The sequence below is a fragment of the Muntiacus reevesi genome, chromosome 17 (genome assembly GCF_963930625.1).
Source record: "Muntiacus reevesi chromosome 17, mMunRee1.1, whole genome shotgun sequence".
Taxonomy (NCBI): Eukaryota; Metazoa; Chordata; class Mammalia; order Artiodactyla; family Cervidae; genus Muntiacus; species Muntiacus reevesi.
The window spans coordinates 58654409-58670964 of NC_089265.1; the positions used below are offsets into that span (position 1 = coordinate 58654409).

The window sequence follows — 16556 nt, forward strand, 5'->3', positions numbered from 1 at the left end:
AAGTCTTCAGATAGTATTTGACCGGACACAGTAAAATTCTCAGGTCTGCTTGTTGGAGTTTGTTTAATACACTGGAATTCTAATGGTGGTTTCCTTTTGTTCCTCTGCATTCTGTAGCGAAGTGATGATGATGACAGAAGCAGTGACAGGAAAGATGGGGCTCTTGAAGAACAAATAGAAAGACTGCAGGAAAAAGTGGAGTCTGCTCAGAGTGAACAGAAGAATCTCTTCCTTGTCATATTTCAGGTATCGTGACTTGGGACATTGATAGCTTCAAAAAAGCCAGTATATTTCTTTAGTTTTAAAAAGTTTTTAATCATTAGAAGTAATACATGCTTATTTGTAAGGTCTTAAATGTATAAAAATTTACACAGGAAATAAAAGTTCACTAACTGGAGGTCATTCTGTTGTTAATTAGCATGTATATTTCTTCTTGCTTAAAAAATGGGGGATGCTGTTATTAAGTACTTGTAGATCTGTTTAGATGATGCTGTCCTTCCTGAAGATTTTTGTGTATACATTCCTGTTAACATTTCTGATTATGTCCTTAAAGCAGATTCTAAGAAAAATTACTAGCACAAGGAATCTAAATACTAAAGGTTAGATTACTTTCGTATTGCCAAAAACGATGTGCTGCTCACCTCATCAGGCTCCCCAGGCCTCTCGGTGGTAAAGCAGTCTTCCTGCCAATGCAGGAGATGTGGGTTTGACCCCCTGGAGAAGAAAAGCGCAACCCACTCCAGGATTCTTGCCCAGGAAATCCCGCTGACGGAGGAGCCTGGCGGGCTACAGTCCATGGGGTTGCAAAAAGTCAAAAGCAACTTAGGGACTAAACAACTCATGTTATCACTGGTCTGCCTCTCCACACCTCAGTATTTATTGAATCATGAACGTTAGGGATACATACCACAGAGATAGGGTGAAACAAGCAATACCCTTGAGGTCTCTTGGTCAAAAATGTGATTGTTTCTGAAGAATTTTTACTAACACCTCCGGAACTGTGTACCCTATTCCCAGCGTTTTATCATGATCCTGACCGAGCACTTGGTACGCTGTGAGACTGATGGGACCAGCGTGTTGACACCGTGGTATAAGAACTGTATAGAGAGGCTCCAGCAGATCTTCCTCCAGGTTTGTGGAAAACTTTGATTAGGATAATAAACTCATATTCTCAGCCATGGGAATTCTCTCCTGGCTCAGTTAGAATGCAACCTGTAAGTAATAGAGCTTCAAAATGACATGACTTAAGCAGCGGTTGCTCAGTCGGTAAAGAACCTGCCTGAGAAATCCCACGGACCGAGGAGCCTGGATGGCTGCAGTCCACGGGGTCGGGAAGAGCCGGACACGACCCAGTCACCAAGCACAGCGCATCCTCAGCTGCAGGGGCTCTCCATTTTATTTATTTATCATCTTTTTTCCTCCGTTTTAAAAAGCACCGACTCTGTCAGGTTCTCTAGTACCTGTAAGCCCCTCAGTTAGTGTCCATTTGTTCCTACTGCTGCTCGTCAGGATATTCAGGCTTAAAACTGGCTCTGTGTCACTCAGACTCCTAACTGCCAGGCTCTTTGTTGGAGAGCCTAGCTGTACCACAGAATAGAAAAATGCTAAGGGAAGCGTAATAAGATTTTAAGAACCTCTATAAATCCAAAGTTCAAATGATAACCGTGCTTCTGGAGGCGCTATTAATAATGTAAGTTCCCTGAGGTTCTTAGAGAAAGCAGACTGCAACACGTCCTCTGCTGGATTTAAGTTAAAGATTTGAAGTAGAGTGGTGTCTTCAGACACCAACACCCCAGGCAAGTCCTTATCTGTTTTCTAGACAAGAGTCATTAAAGCAGAAGGCTTAAAGGGGAAGAAAGGTTCCTTAAAAAATCTAGAGTAAATTTTTGGTTGAAGGCTTATTTATTGTCAACAGGCTGATCCTATAGGAATCTGAGTATATTAAAGTTTATATATGTACAAGTAGAAGAAACTTTCATTTTCTGACAATTTTTTCTAGTTAGGCTCAAAAGTCACTGATTTTCAGTAACACAGATGACCTCTATTTTAAAAAAACAGTGAGGTTTGGGTTTCCTGTTTTGTGGAATACTTAAGAGATCACTGGCTAATTCTGAAATATAAATAGGTTAATTTTTTTCTTAACACATCTCTTTGCTTAATCCCCTAACCAAAACAGGGAATGATTTCCAACATTTCTTCTTCATAGTTCATCCTTTGTCTGGGCAGCTTTTAAAAAGTCACACTTTAGGGGAAGGGCTTCCCTGGTGGCTCAGATGGTAAAGCGTCTGCCTGCCGTGCAGGAAACCCAGGTTTGATCCCTGGGTTGGGAAGATCCCCTGGAGAAGGACATGGAAACCCACTCCAGTATTCTTGCCTGGAAGATTCCATGGGCTGAGGAGCCTGGTAGGCTACAGTCCATGCGGTCACAAAGAGTCGGATGCAACTGAGCGACTTCACTTTCAATTAGAGAAAAGCACCAGCTGAACTCATCTAGGCCTTGGATTGTGAACTACATAGAAACAGACCAGAACTGTTTTTGTTCAAAAAAATGAACATCATTTTTTTCTTTTTCATTTCCCCCTATATTTTCTCAGTACTTGGGCTTTCCAGGGTTATTATTCCTACCAGCCAAACCACTTTTTTCTCTGCTCTTTGGCATCACTCCACAATGTGGGTGGGCCTTAGGGGAACGTTCTGTGAGATTGCTTATGAGCTCCTTTCCGCAACCTAAACATTTACCCCCTTTTCTGTGTCTACAGCATCACCAAATAATCCAGCAGTACATGGTGACCCTGGAGAACCTGCTCTTCACGGCTGAGCTAGACCCTCACATCCTGGCTGTGTTCCAGCAGTTCTGTGCGCTGCAGGCCTAAGGGTCACTGTTTTTCCCCCTTCCTGTCAAGATTTTTCAAAAAGATCTCAAAATTTTCTGTCTTATTTTTGATTGTTTGAATGTCTGAACGCTTGCTTTCTTGTAGCATCCTGTCACTTTCTAAAAGAGAGAGAGAGGAGGACAGTGAAGAAATACGGTATTGATTACCCTTAACTGCCCCTGAAAAGCAGATGTTCCCTAATGACAATAATGTGATACTGACCATAGGATGTATTGTATATGTGACAAGTACAGCTTTTCTGATATTTTTTTCTCCTTAAGGCACAAAAGATAACTAATTTGAGGTATGTGAAACACTAGAGGGTCAAGCTTATTTACCAAGTAGTATATAGAACTGATGAATTTATTATCAAGTAGCATAGCTTTTCACAGCTCATGGGTACCTCTAACATGGCTGAAATAAAAACTAAAAATGTTTTTTAAACTTTGGTATTTCATGATTTATCATCTCAGTCTACTTTAGTGATTTCTTTGTAAAATAAGTCCATCTGAAATTTTCTCTTCAAAATACTTTTAATTACTGTAGTATTTTTAGGATACTATTAAAAAGTTACTAGAGTAGCAAATTCCTAAATCTGAACACAAATCACCTGGGGCTGTCTAAAAAGTTATTTTTTAAATTAATATTAAACCACAGTCTTTCAAACACAGACATATCTGGTAGTTCTTAAGGCTCCCAGGTAATTGCAATATGCAGACAAGTTTTGGAATTATCATCTTAGAAGATCTCGTCATCTCAAATCTGAGACAGATCTGTTCAAGCTCATATAGTGCATTTCTTGTTAAAGTGTGACTCGGAAGTAGCTAGACTGACTAATGCCTAGGGTTAGATGTAGGTTTGGATTTTATTTCTGTGGAATCTGGTCCAAGTAACTACTAATTCCTAAACCTGTTTCCTATATGGTGTTGAGGCTTAACTAAGATAAGAAAAGTACATTGTAAAATAACAAGAGGTTATCTGACATTCCAAATTTCTAGCATTTTTAGTTTTTTTTTTTTTCATTGAACCTTTGAAAAAACTTAGCAATAATCCCACAACTGAAGTAGCTTTGTTCATTTGTACAATATAGGTGTTTTTTTTTAAACTTAGTGCATAATATATGGGGTCTCTTTGGTTTGCCATGTACTTAGTGGCTACAGAATATAGTCTACTCAGTAGATGGAAATTCCTAGGATTTTAAAACACCATACCATTTAAGACAAATAATCACAAGATTAAAGTTGCATGGCAAGTTACTGGCAGGGAACTAAAAGCCAAGTGCTTAGCTAAATGTTCTTCTGTTTATACTGTTCCTCCTTCCCACAAACTATGTAATTAGTTAGAAATGGCTCCTGTCCTCAAGAAGCTAAAGGGTAACATTCAAGGCTTTGGTAACTCTGACCCTGAAGCTGCTTTGTAATCCTTTGAGAATGTATCGCAAAGTCTGGCCACTTAAGACTTTTACCCGACCCACCTCCTTTCTCTGAGACGCTCTTCACGTGTAATGGTTGCTTCTAACAGCTGCTCACTGATGTGACCCTGCTCTGATCCAGTCTGGCAAACTAGGTGTATGGAAAAACCAAACCAGAGATTGAATTCTGAAGAAACACACTCAACAATCGCTCTCTCCACAAATGAAGCTCACAGAAACAAAAGAATGGCATGTCACACTGTACATGGTACCTTACAATAAATCAATATTCTGTTAAACTGAACTGACGCCATTTAACATGCTTTTTTTTCCAAGTAAACATAATTTTTGTTTTCCTTGACTCTAAATCTCGCAGGAATTACTCAGAAAGCAGTTCAAATGAAGGTAAAGTTTGCTTGCTTTTCCTGGAAAGTACTTAGCAGGGATTTCTGTAGCTTACTAATAATCTACAATTATATCTGAAAATGAAAGGTGAGGACAGAACGTGGCAAGCTGAGCAGAGCATATGTGGCCGTCAGTGATGTCTGGACACCAGGACTGTCTTACACTGAAGGTAAAGAGTGACTGACCAGAAGCCCACCCCAACTGGCAAGTCAGCCACACTGGTCTCGGTAATACATGCTCATTAATAACGTGTCGTTTGCCATATTTAATCATGACAGTCATTAGATTATTATGCCTATACGACAGATAAAAACAGGCCCACTGAGCAACTCACCCAAGGTCCACAGCTAGTAAGTGGAATCTGAAACTACGTCCATGTGGTGGTGCAAGGGTTCCTTCTCTCTCAATGCAGTAATGCTGCTGTCAGCAGCCTGCACCCCTAGTTACTTGCTGGAAGCTTTTGGTTTTGTCCAAAGAAGGTCTTGCTGCCCATTCAGAATCGATCTTTACTGAGCTGTAATAATATTCAGCATAGCACATGAAAGAAAATCAACATTCAAAAAACATAGTAAACATTTCTGTATTGAATCCTCATAGAGAGAACAATTAGTGATTACAGCATCAAGTCTTTGGCTTTGACTTGTTTTGACTTTTGCTCTTCTTCAAGCATAATCTCCAAGAGCTGATCTGAAGAAAAACATGAAAGTGTATAAAAAACTTCCTATTAGTAAGATAAAAAGTCCTGTTAAAGAACAACTTAAAATGATCTATCTTGAATTTGTATAAAAAAAGAATGCATACACCCTGTTAATCAAGCACTTGGGATCGATTGCTCTTACCAGGTAACTACCTTGTAATTCTTTTGACAAGATAGGGTAATATCTGACTATTTAAACATGATCCAAACGTCTGTGGTGATGTCAGGTTGTAGATTACGATTCCTTTAGAAGCGCTACATAAGCACAGGAGCAAGCTGTCTTCCGTCCCAGGATTACATGAGAATACCCGGAAGGCACGACACATGGAAGTTGCTCAGTAAATGTTAACGAGTTATCATTACCTTTGATCAACAAACAGTATAGCTGTTTTTCTGTTCTACCCAGATTTGAAAAGGGATATCCAGACACTGATAGATTATCATAAACCCTAAGGATATAGAAAACTCGCCCCAGCAAAGCTCTCCCACACCCTGACTTAGAGACAGACATGGTCTAAAAGACCTGGCCCAGGGTCTGGGGTGCAGTGGTCTCCCACCATCCCTGCTAGTTCCTGGGATATGAACCCAGCTCGGCCAGCTTTTGCCTTTACTGTTAAAAACGCCCTTCTGCCTCAGTCGAGGGTTTGACTCGGTTGCTTATTTCTCAGCTTTAGCGCTAAGCTAACACTTTTGAACCCATTTTACTGCTCAGCTCCCACCCTTATTATAGTAAAAATGGTCACACGCTCAGTGTTCTGCCCACCAGACCTGCTGGACCTTAAGTGAAACCTGCTGTTAAGCCAAAACATACATAATTATTGAAGCATTATTTATACAAGTGGTTCATTCATTTATGAAGACTTTACATTTTGAACAGGACACTAAATTTCCACGCTGTAGAACAGATCACTTAACTAAAAATCACATCTTCTCATATGTCAGTTCATGGCCACACACAGTACAAGTCTTCCGGTACGTGTCATCCTCTAGGCTTTCTTCAGCCCCATACTCATGTTGATGAGCAACTGTTTCCTTTTTCCATAGACTGCTTCTTACCGCTCGCCGTAACTCTAAGAAAAAAATAAAAGCCAACTGTTCAGTGGTGCTATTGAGCTGAATTAAAAATCCATTGCTTTTCAGCTGTGTTTAACCAAATATGGTCTATGCCTTAATTTTATAACAAGTCAAAACTAATGATACAGATTTGGCAGGCCTGCTTTCTTGCCTCACTAGTTTGGCCTGTGGAATCTTTTTGAAAGATTGAAACAGGAGGTTCAGAAATGGGGTATGTGGATTAGAAGAACAGCAAGAAACTAGATTCAGAAGACACGCAAAGAACAGTGTAAGCAACTGACTGTGGAAAGCAGGATGCCAAGAATGCGAGGGGAACCAACTGGGATGACTGAGGACAAGGATTTAAGTTCCTTATTGTCAGGAGCTGCTTCTCTAAGAGGCAGGCAAGAAAACTAGAAAGCCAAGAACCCCACCACTCTGCTGGTGTTTCACCTTAGAAAAGCTGCTCCTGCAACAAACCTTATGTCTGAATTCTTTATTTTATAGAATGACAGCAGTGTTTCAGGAGACGCGTTGCTAGTAATTGTTACAAAGTACAACAAATAGAAGAACCACTGGCATTAAGAGCTGGAAAGAACTATAGCGTTATTTTACTTCATTTTGCAGGCAGGAAAAGTGAACAAAGATACTAATAGCAGGGGAACCCAGGTCATGTATTCCAATGTCGAGAGAACTTTTCCTACTACATCACGCAAAACAGCATTTTCATGAAGCAAAGAATCGTGCTGGATGCTCTGAAAAGCACCCAGGACATGCTTCACTGCATGTTACCTGAAGAAACCAAATACTTTGTGTTAATTAGAAACTAAGCTAATGACATCTCAGTTTCTAGTTTAATGAATAAAAAGCAAACTTTCTCTGCTCTGACCAATGATCCAGCATTGTCTTTGATGGCCGCCCTACCTAAGGGAGAGTATGATCATTACCTTCTATGATCTCAGCCTTAAAAATCAAAGTACACCAAATAATCACACATTTTCTTTCATCCATTTTACTGTAAGTAGTATGAAAATACCACCTGAATCTTTTTATGTTTAGCCTTTACTATATCACATGGATAAGCAAACAAGGCTGTATCAGGCACTGTCCTAAGTACTTTATATAAACACATTCAGTCCTCACAACACTTTGTAGCAAGCACAGCTATCGCCCCAGTTTCACAGGTGAGAAGACTGCCGCGCAGGGGGCGACGTAGGCTGTGCCCCAGGTCAGGCAGGCGGAGGCACAGTCCGGCTCAGTCCGTGCGCTTCGCCACCGGGCTGGCTGCCTTCCCATAGCGTCCAGCAGGAAAAGCGCTCCATCTCAGGCTACCTTCAAGCTTCCGGGTACACACGTCTAGATACTGTGTATCTATCACGTTCTTCTAAGCTCTGACCTTTATTCCTATATCCTCCCATATTCTGAAGAACCTTATTTTAAAGTGGGATATTTTAAAATAAAAAACGGTATGCTAACCAGAACTGCACAGATACCTCATGGTTTCAGATAATGACAAGAAGATGTTTCTGTTCAAGTGCCAGTACCTACTTTTCAACTTTGTTCTGATGTAAAGTATTCCGGCCACTTCTCCTTTACTACCCAATGAAGACAATCTCAAAATGTGACTGCATGCCAATCACTAAGCTAACCTCTGCCCCATTTGAGCATTCTGTGAACTTAAGAAGAGAGATAAGAAAATTGTTTTCTTAACACTAAAAGAATACTTAACAAAAATATAACTTACTATCCATAATTGTCACAACTGAACATAATGTTTTATTCTGACTTCATGGCTTTTCTTCCCCATTCTTCAGCTAACCTCAAGGTCTATAATGACAAGAACAAAGCCTGTCTTTAGGACATTCCTGAAAAAACTTGTGCTAGAAAGGAAGTAATTTAAAAAATTTAATAAAAACCTGCTGTCTCATTTTTTGCCACTTTTCTGCACCTGAACAATCTAGTCCTAAAGCCATGAGGAGGAGCAAGTAAAGCCAGCATCTGTGGTAGGGTGGGCAGAGCCCAAGACAGAGGAGGAGGGTCTCCTAGAGAGGAGGCAGCACGTGAAGGGGACTTAGTTACATTCAGGACCACCAATCAAATAACTATACATATTATAAAGGATGATGGAAATCAGGCTTCTGACTGCCAGAGAAAGTTACAAATAAGGAAAGGGAGAAAACCAGAATAAACCCTAAATTTTGGATTAGAGCTGGGTGTGAACTCAAGGTTCCAACTATACATTATAGATATATAGTGTATACATACTGGCCACCTGATGTGAAGAGCTGTCTCATTGGGAAAGGCCCTGATGCTGGGAAAGATTGAAGGCAGGAGGAAAAGGGGATGACAGAGAATGAGATGGTTGGATGGCATTACTGACTCGATGGACTTGAGTCTGAGCAAGCTCTGGAGTTGGTGATGGACAGGGAAGGCTGGGGTGGTGCAGTCCATGGAGTTGCAAAGAGTCAGACACGACTGAGCGACTAAACTGAACTGATACATATGTGCGTGTTTTGAGCTAGAAAGTTGTGCTCAAAGAATATGAAGACATGCCAAAAGGACATAAGAGCTGGTCTGGAGAGACTTCTGTTGGCCTAAATCTGAGGCAATTTGAACACCAAAATAATTGAGGGCAGAAATTAACCAAAAGCCACTGAGAAGAGCAGGAATTAATGAATCCATACCAGTAACAAATAAGTAGGGGAGACGATGCTATCCGGGCTGACCTCCAATTGTTAAATGTGGAATGAGTGCTGAAGTCAGAAAACAGTCTTTGCAACCATCATCCTAGGTTCAGGCAAGAACCACCCATGGATGGATGCTAAATTTAGGGCAAGTGTTGAACAGAAGCAGGCACTTACATGGTCTTACAGGACTTTTGCCTATCAAATAAAAAATAAATACATCACCACTAAGGGCAGATGGATATCACATGCCTCCAGACATGACACCCTGGAAAAGCCACATCAGTTGTGTACTACCCAACCTGAAATGAATAACCTGAATCTGACCATCAGGAAACATCAGAAAAACCCCACATGAAAAACATTACTGCAAAAAAGATAGGCAGAGGAAGGGGAAAGACTTCTTGAAAAATGCCAGTGTCATAAATGATAAAGGCTATGAATATATCCCAGAATAAAGAAATTTAGAAAAACATGGCACCTAAAGACAATACCTGGTCCTAGACTAGATTTTATACTGGATGAATAAACTACACAGGACATAACTGGGTCAACTAACAAAACTGGAATAAGGATGACTAAATAAAAATATAGATACTAAACTTTTGTAAGACAATCTCCCTATTCTTTGGAAATTCGCATTTTTAGTATTTAGGGATAAAAAAGACAGGCAGTGTACACAACCTACTCTTAAACAGTTCAGAAAAAGAAATGTGCAGAGAGAATGCATGTGGCATGAAGTGCCAACAATGGTAAATCCAGGGGGAGGATATGCAGGTGTCCCTTGTGCCACTCTTATCCTTGCGATTTTATGTAAGTTTGAAATCATTTCCAAAGAAAAACATTTTTTAAAAGACAGGCACTAGATTGAAGGGACATCCACTGGGCCAAATTTGGGCATTAAGATGAATAATGGAAAGAAGTACAACAAGGCCATATACTGTCACCCTGCTTATTTAATTTATATGCAGAGTACATCACGAGAAATGCCAGGCTGGATGAATCACAAGATGGAATCAAGACTGCCAGGAGAAATAACCACCTCAGATAGGCAGATGATACCACTCTTAACTGCAGAATGTGAAGAGGAACTAAACAGCGTCTTGAGGGTGGAAAGAGTGAAAAAGCTGGCTTGAAACACAGCATTAAAAAAACTTAAGATCATGGCATCCAGTCCCATCAGTTCATGGCAAACAGAAGGGGGAACAGTGGAAGAAGTGACAGGTTTTGTTTCTTGGGTTCCAAAATCACTGTGGATGGAGACAAACCTATACAGCATATTAAAAAGCAGAGGCATCATTTTGCCAACAAAGGTTCGTATAGTCAAAGTTGTGGTTTTTTCAGTAATCACATACAGATGTGACAGTGAACCATAAGGAAGGCTGAGCACCAAAGAACTGATGCTTTCAAAAAACTGTGGGGCTGGATAAGACTCTTGAGAGTCCCTTGGACTGCAAGGAGATCAAATCAATCAATCCTAAAGGAGATCAACCCCGAATATTCACTGGAAGGATTACTGCTGAAGCTGCAATACTCTGGCCACCTGACACGAAGAGCCAGCTCATTGGAAAAGACCCTAACCCTGGCAAAGACTGAAGGCAGAAGGAGAAGGGGCTGGCAGAGAAGATGGTTAGACAGCATCACTGACTCAGTGGACACGAATCTGAGCAAACTCTGGGAGACTGGAGGACAGAGGAGCCTGGCCAGCTGCAGTCCCTGATGTCCAGAGTCAGACACAACTTCGGCGACTCAACAACAACAAAGAATGGACAGACTGTAACACTGACTTGAGAATAAGAATCCATGATTCCAACTGCTACTAAAAAAAAGCTCTTCTTCCCAAAAGAAACCAGATAATAACTGTAGAAATAACAGAAATAGAAAGTCACCAGTTATATTTACCCTAATAATAACCGACTCACTCAGACAAGACTCAACCTGTGTGCTAAAACCACTGAATGAAACTTAAGGGATGAGAGAGTCACACAGTGCTGAGTCACCCCACAGATTTTCTATTAATTATAAAGGGGAAGGGTCCCTTTACAATGGGGAAACCCGGCAGACACTGCCTTCATTAAGCGATACCACGCGTCTCCTAGGTGACTGATCCAAATACAGTCACGAGAAAACAAACTGCTAATAAATCAGATGGAGGGACATTTCGGAAAATGGGTAGCCTGGACTCTTCAAAATTATAATAAAAGAAGAAGGCTGAGGAAAAAAAGAGACTCTGGATATGTATCATCCTTGATGGGCCCCTGGATCCAACAACTGAAAAGCTATGAAGGACATCGGAACACCTGGGGAGAGACCACATGGATTACATGCTGGGTAACAGCGTTATATTAATGTACAGTTTGAGTGTGGTATTTTTTAGTCAGTAGAAAAATGTCCTCATTTATAGTAGATAAACGCTGAAGCATTAAGAATCACAGTGTCTGCAAATAACTCTTAAATGGCTCAGCAAAATGTGTGTGTGAATGAATGAGAAAAAAGCAAGTGGAAAAATGTCAACATCTGGTGAAATAAAGCATTTGTTTAATTACAGATTAGTAATAGTTTTTCACATTTCTTCATTTAAGCAACTTAAAATTTCGGAAAGTAGAGGTCAACTACTACTGCTGAGATTGGCAAGAGGGTGGTGAGGTCAGAGACTGGCAGAGTGAGAGAAGGTCCGCTAGGCCTCAGGAGAGCTGGGGGAACCCTGGGGGTGCAGAGGGGTGTGCCAGGCAGGCCGGAAAGGCCTGAGGCTGCAGGGGACGGCAGCAGTTTGCCATGTGCCCGCCTCCGGGCCCCACTGGCCTGGAATTCCACAATACAACCAACTGTGGACTTCTGTTGGAAGGTTCCAAAAACGCTCATGGTAACCATCAGTCTCGCTACTGCCTATCTTCAGAGACTGCTTCTATTTTTTTACCGAAAGACGTTTTCCCCTAAGTGCTTGTTTCAGTGAAAAATATATTTTATACCACTCTAAAATTTGTATTTCATCCAGCTTAGTATCTTAATTTTGCAAAAGAGGCAGCCTGTATTCAAAGAAGCCCAGTGCTGCTTATGAGGTAGACTCACAATAAAAGAACCAGTGGAGGGAGACCAAGGACTGCGAGATACCTGATGGGACCCAGGGCAGGAAGCTCGGACAGAGGGTGCCCGCCGGTAACTAAAGGGGAAATCGCAAGGAAATAACAACACACAGAAGCTTTGATTTTACTTTGTCCTCCAGAAACCAAGGATAGGAAACTGTGTCCTTCCAACTCTCCCGAGAGAAGTCCCCAATACCCATAAATATAACCACAGGCCCAGAATGTAAAATGTTCACAAACTGAGGAGGAGCCCCCAAATAGGATTTTCTGACCCACTTCTTTTGGGGAAAAGAAGTGGACACTAACAAACGATGAAAAGTAATCATTCTTTTTAAGAAGGCTAACCTCTACCAGTATTAAGAGAAAGCTGAGCATAACTCTAAAGAAAAACTTTACAGCCACCTTATCTGTGGACAGGAGCTGTGCAAACCCAGAATGTTCTGTGTATTTGCACCAGTTCAAAGTTCCATCCAATATCCAGGCCAATGCATATCACCTTTATAAAAACCTAGTTAAACTAAGCACCAGGGATGCCATCATTTCTACTTCTGCCTTCTCAGGTCTAAGAGAGTCAATGTGAATTTGAACAACTTGAATTTGCCAACGAGAAAATTCTCTTTCACTTTATCTAAATTTATACATACATACACACACACACCTTATATACTATCTATAATTTTCTCCTCTAGTAAGATCAAATCTTTCTCAAATTGCTAAAGGAGAAGACCATATTCTAAAAGCAGGTAAATGTAATCTCTTACCTTTCTATAAAGAAGTAAACTTTGTGTCAGCGTCTTTGTGGATCAAAATCAGAAGACCAAGAGGAACCAGGTTCCGATTCTTTCAACTAAAAACACTCTCAGACTTGCTTTTCCTCCTCTCTGTCCCGAGCCTTCTGAGCAAAGTGCACAGTCAGCTCCTCGTCTCTAACCTCTAGTGTCTACGCCACTCTCAGCCCTCTGCGGCCTAGTCAGGCGGACAGGAACATCTCCACCAACCTCTGAAGCAAATCAACAAGGAGAAGCCATAGTTAAAGCAGGCACGGCATGGACCTCTGCACATTAAACACCAGAAGACGATGGAATAACGCTTATACAACTCAGAGAGAACTCAGGTTTTCAAATGCAAGAGAAACAGAAAAACATTCTTAGATTTGTAACAGGGTCTTAGAAAATATACCCCTCTAGTAACCACTTGGAAAAATTTCCTCAAAAAACATGCTTCATCCAAACAAGGAATAAACTAAAGAAACCAGTCGTAAGAGCTCCAGGAAAAACTTCAGGGAAAATTCAAAATCTTCAAGGATGAGGAAAATGCACAGTAGTTCATCTGGTGGTTAATAGCAGAAATTTAACACAGTGAGAAATACAGCCAATTATATTTGAGTTTATACTTCTTTTAAAAATTATCTAGGCTAATTGTGTAAATCTTGAAAGAAATGTTCTATTCATGCTATTTAGTAGGTGTGCCTATCTTAATAGAACTATTTTATTTAAAATATTAAACAGATGCCTTTTGTTGTCAAATTATCAGAATTCAGCCGCCTTTAGAGAACATCTTGACCAAACTACAGAAACAGTATCTAAGTAAAATTACAGACAGACCTTTTTCAAAAAGTATTTTACTCTGAAGGTACAAGTTCCTAATTCCTTTATCTGTTTATTATTGTCTATGCCAAAAGACCATAGCTGCTGCTGCTAAGTCAGTTCAGTCGTGTCCGACTCTGTGTGATCCCATAGACGTCAGCCCACCAGGCTCCCGGTCCCTGGGATTCTCCAGGCAAGAAGACTGGAGGGAAGTGGTTTAAAGAGGCAGCTGAAAGCAAGAGCTTAGAAGATTCAAGGAGCTGGAGTTAACAAAAGCCTTAGGCTGATATGTGATTAGTCTATAAACATGCCCTCCTCTCTCACGCCCCTTAAGGGGTCACCTTACCCCTCCCATCAAGGGACTCCTTGATGCTGGGAGAGAGGAAGGCTTGGGGCAAAACATGGAAGAGATTAAAGAAAAGGACCAAATTCAGAAGAAGCCTTTCTAAATCCTCTCAATTGGCCCCGCAGGTATTTTGGAAGACTGTGGTGCAGCGGTGGCTAATGTGGGGATGATTCTTCCATGAAATCCTCTTACATGGCACAGTCTGCTATAGGAAACCTCTCTACAAAGCCATAAAAACGTGTTTACTCTCTGATTCAGGAAGTGTGTTAAGCAACTATAGTTTATATAAAGATGTATTTATCATGAGACTACCTGTCTTAATAAACTTCTTTTAAATTCAACTTTGATTTAACTTCACTGTTAAGTCTATCAATTTATATATCAAAATTTTCATTTGTAATAAAAATTAAGAATGTTAAAATGGAAACTTGAAACACACCTAACTCTTCTTCCCCGTCCCATAAATAAAGTAATAATTGGCAAATAGGTGAACACTTATACCAAGTCCAAGGATATATAAGTGAATTTTTTACCTGCCTCCATTATGTAACATCTATGGGGGGGAAAAATGAAACTTTTCTCTAGAGTACTCTTCCACAGCAGCACATGCCGAGCTGCCCCGTTCTCATAACAGGTTTAATGCTGCCTAGTCGTGTTACCTACGGGACAGCACTCTGCCCTCGTTCTTGTCTAAGCAACTTACATATAATGTCTCATTGATTCCTTACAAAAACTTATATAAGGTGGGTGGTATCATCATTTTTATAGCTGAAGAAACTGAGGTACAGAGATAAAAGGTCTATAAACTTATTATGAACTTTATAAATCTCCAATGGCGCGTCCATTTTTATATTAAAAAAAATTTTAAGGGCCTATGCACAAAGAAGAACTGGAAAAATAGACATGAAACTGTTACTGATGACTGTCCCTGGGCAGTATAATTATGGGACAGAAAAGTTCTTTGTGGTTTTCTAACTTCTCTGTACTGCACATGAATTACTCTGATACTGAAAAGGTGGAACGCAGTCCCTCACAATAAGAAGCAAAGTAGGCTGACATTCCATTTTTTTTTTTTTTGGCTCTTTTGTTTGTCTTTAAGACATCTCAGCTATCTTCATTCACTCTCCAAAACCTCTTCTAAATCCTAAAAAATAAGCACAATTACTTATGATGGCCAAGACACTCATTTTAAATGGATCTATTTAGTATACGTATAACCCTGTATATACAGAGAACGCACGCTGTCTGTATAAACTAGACACCCCAGCGGGGCTCCACGGCTACTGAGGAGCACGTGTGCCTATTTATTTAAGACTCTCGGGGCTTCTGTGCCACGGCGAGTGTCCTTCGTGCTCCTCTGACACCCTATGCGCGTCACTACCACGGCATTTATCACATCACGATAACTTTACCAGTTCTCCTCTGATCAACGTGACTTCGGCATTTGTGTTAGCACTGTGCCTGGGACACAGTAATTGTTGGATACACCAACGGACAGATGGACAGACAGACTTCTGCACATATGCATACACGGATGGATGGATGGACAAATAAATACATAGACAGATGGACAAAGGAATGGAGAGTGACACAGATGGACAGATGTGTGGTCAGAGGAGTGAATGCAGACTCTCAGTCATGAAATCTTGGCTCCAGTCCCAACTTTCCAGCAACTATGTAACAAGTCACTCTACCCTTCAGGTCTTTTTTCCATATAAAAACAAAAATGATTAGACAGACTATCTGACATTAGAAGGTACCTTCTAGTTGTTAAGTCAGATGACTAAGACTTAACGACACTGCCCCTTCATGTTAAGTGATTAGAGAGGTTTGCTGGTAGAAATCTTCACTTTGGATAACCCTGTGGGTCATATTTAAGACTGAATTGATGCCAAATCCTTAACCAGAGGCACATCCCTGACCCTACTACCATTCCTATACAAAACCATGATTCACTTTAAGATGAAGGCGTACATGCTTTTTTAGAATTGCAGTATTGTGAGGTTTGGACTTAAGACTCTCAAACACCAACCTACCCAAACTTTAAGCCTTTTGTTCTTAAATTTATGGAAAAAAAAAATTCAATTGTATCTTTAAACTGGAGGAACTCAGCTAAAGGCTTTTTGCGAAGCAGCAGAGCACAGTCCTTCATGATGTAAATGCAGCCACTTACCTTTTACTTTTTTATCAAACTTCTTCTGTTTCATTTTTTCTCGATTTTTCTGTCGAACTTCCTTCGCTTCTTCTAATGCTTCCTGACTACCCCAAACTTCAAGAGACCTCTTCACAATCTGAAATACAGAATCCATATTTAAATTAGTTGTGATTAATTGCTGTAAAATAGTTATAATTATTAAATCCATAGGTCCCAAAGAATGATCAAGTGTAATTTTATAAATATTTATTTGAAATTTAAAA

The 16556-nt window shown here is 40.4% G+C and overlaps 2 protein-coding genes and 1 non-coding gene across 3 annotated transcripts in view; 2 read left to right on the forward strand and 1 right to left on the reverse strand.

The window, feature by feature from the left end:
- NCBP1 (nuclear cap binding protein subunit 1) overlaps positions 1–4588 on the forward strand; it is a 37247-nt gene extending 32659 nt beyond the window's left edge. Inside the window, exons 21-23 of the mRNA XM_065908075.1 lie at positions 118–246; positions 1018–1131; positions 2760–4588. Coding sequence (XP_065764147.1) covers positions 118–246; positions 1018–1131; positions 2760–2873 — 357 coding nt within the window. The 3' untranslated portion in view covers positions 2874–4588. The remainder of the gene's footprint in view (positions 1–117; positions 247–1017; positions 1132–2759) is intronic.
- Positions 2259–2330, forward strand: TRNAG-GCC (transfer RNA glycine (anticodon GCC)). Its single transcript has one exon. It is a non-coding gene; the product is annotated as a tRNA-Gly (tRNA).
- A 665-nt stretch (positions 4589–5253) lies between the features above and the next one.
- The window catches only part of XPA (XPA, DNA damage recognition and repair factor), a 28068-nt gene continuing 16765 nt past the window's right edge, over positions 5254–16556 (reverse strand). The window contains exons 5-6 of the mRNA XM_065908090.1: positions 16312–16429; positions 5254–6456 (exon numbers count right to left, since the gene is read on the reverse strand). Coding sequence (XP_065764162.1) covers positions 6308–6456; positions 16312–16429 — 267 coding nt within the window. The 3' untranslated portion in view covers positions 5254–6307. The remainder of the gene's footprint in view (positions 6457–16311; positions 16430–16556) is intronic.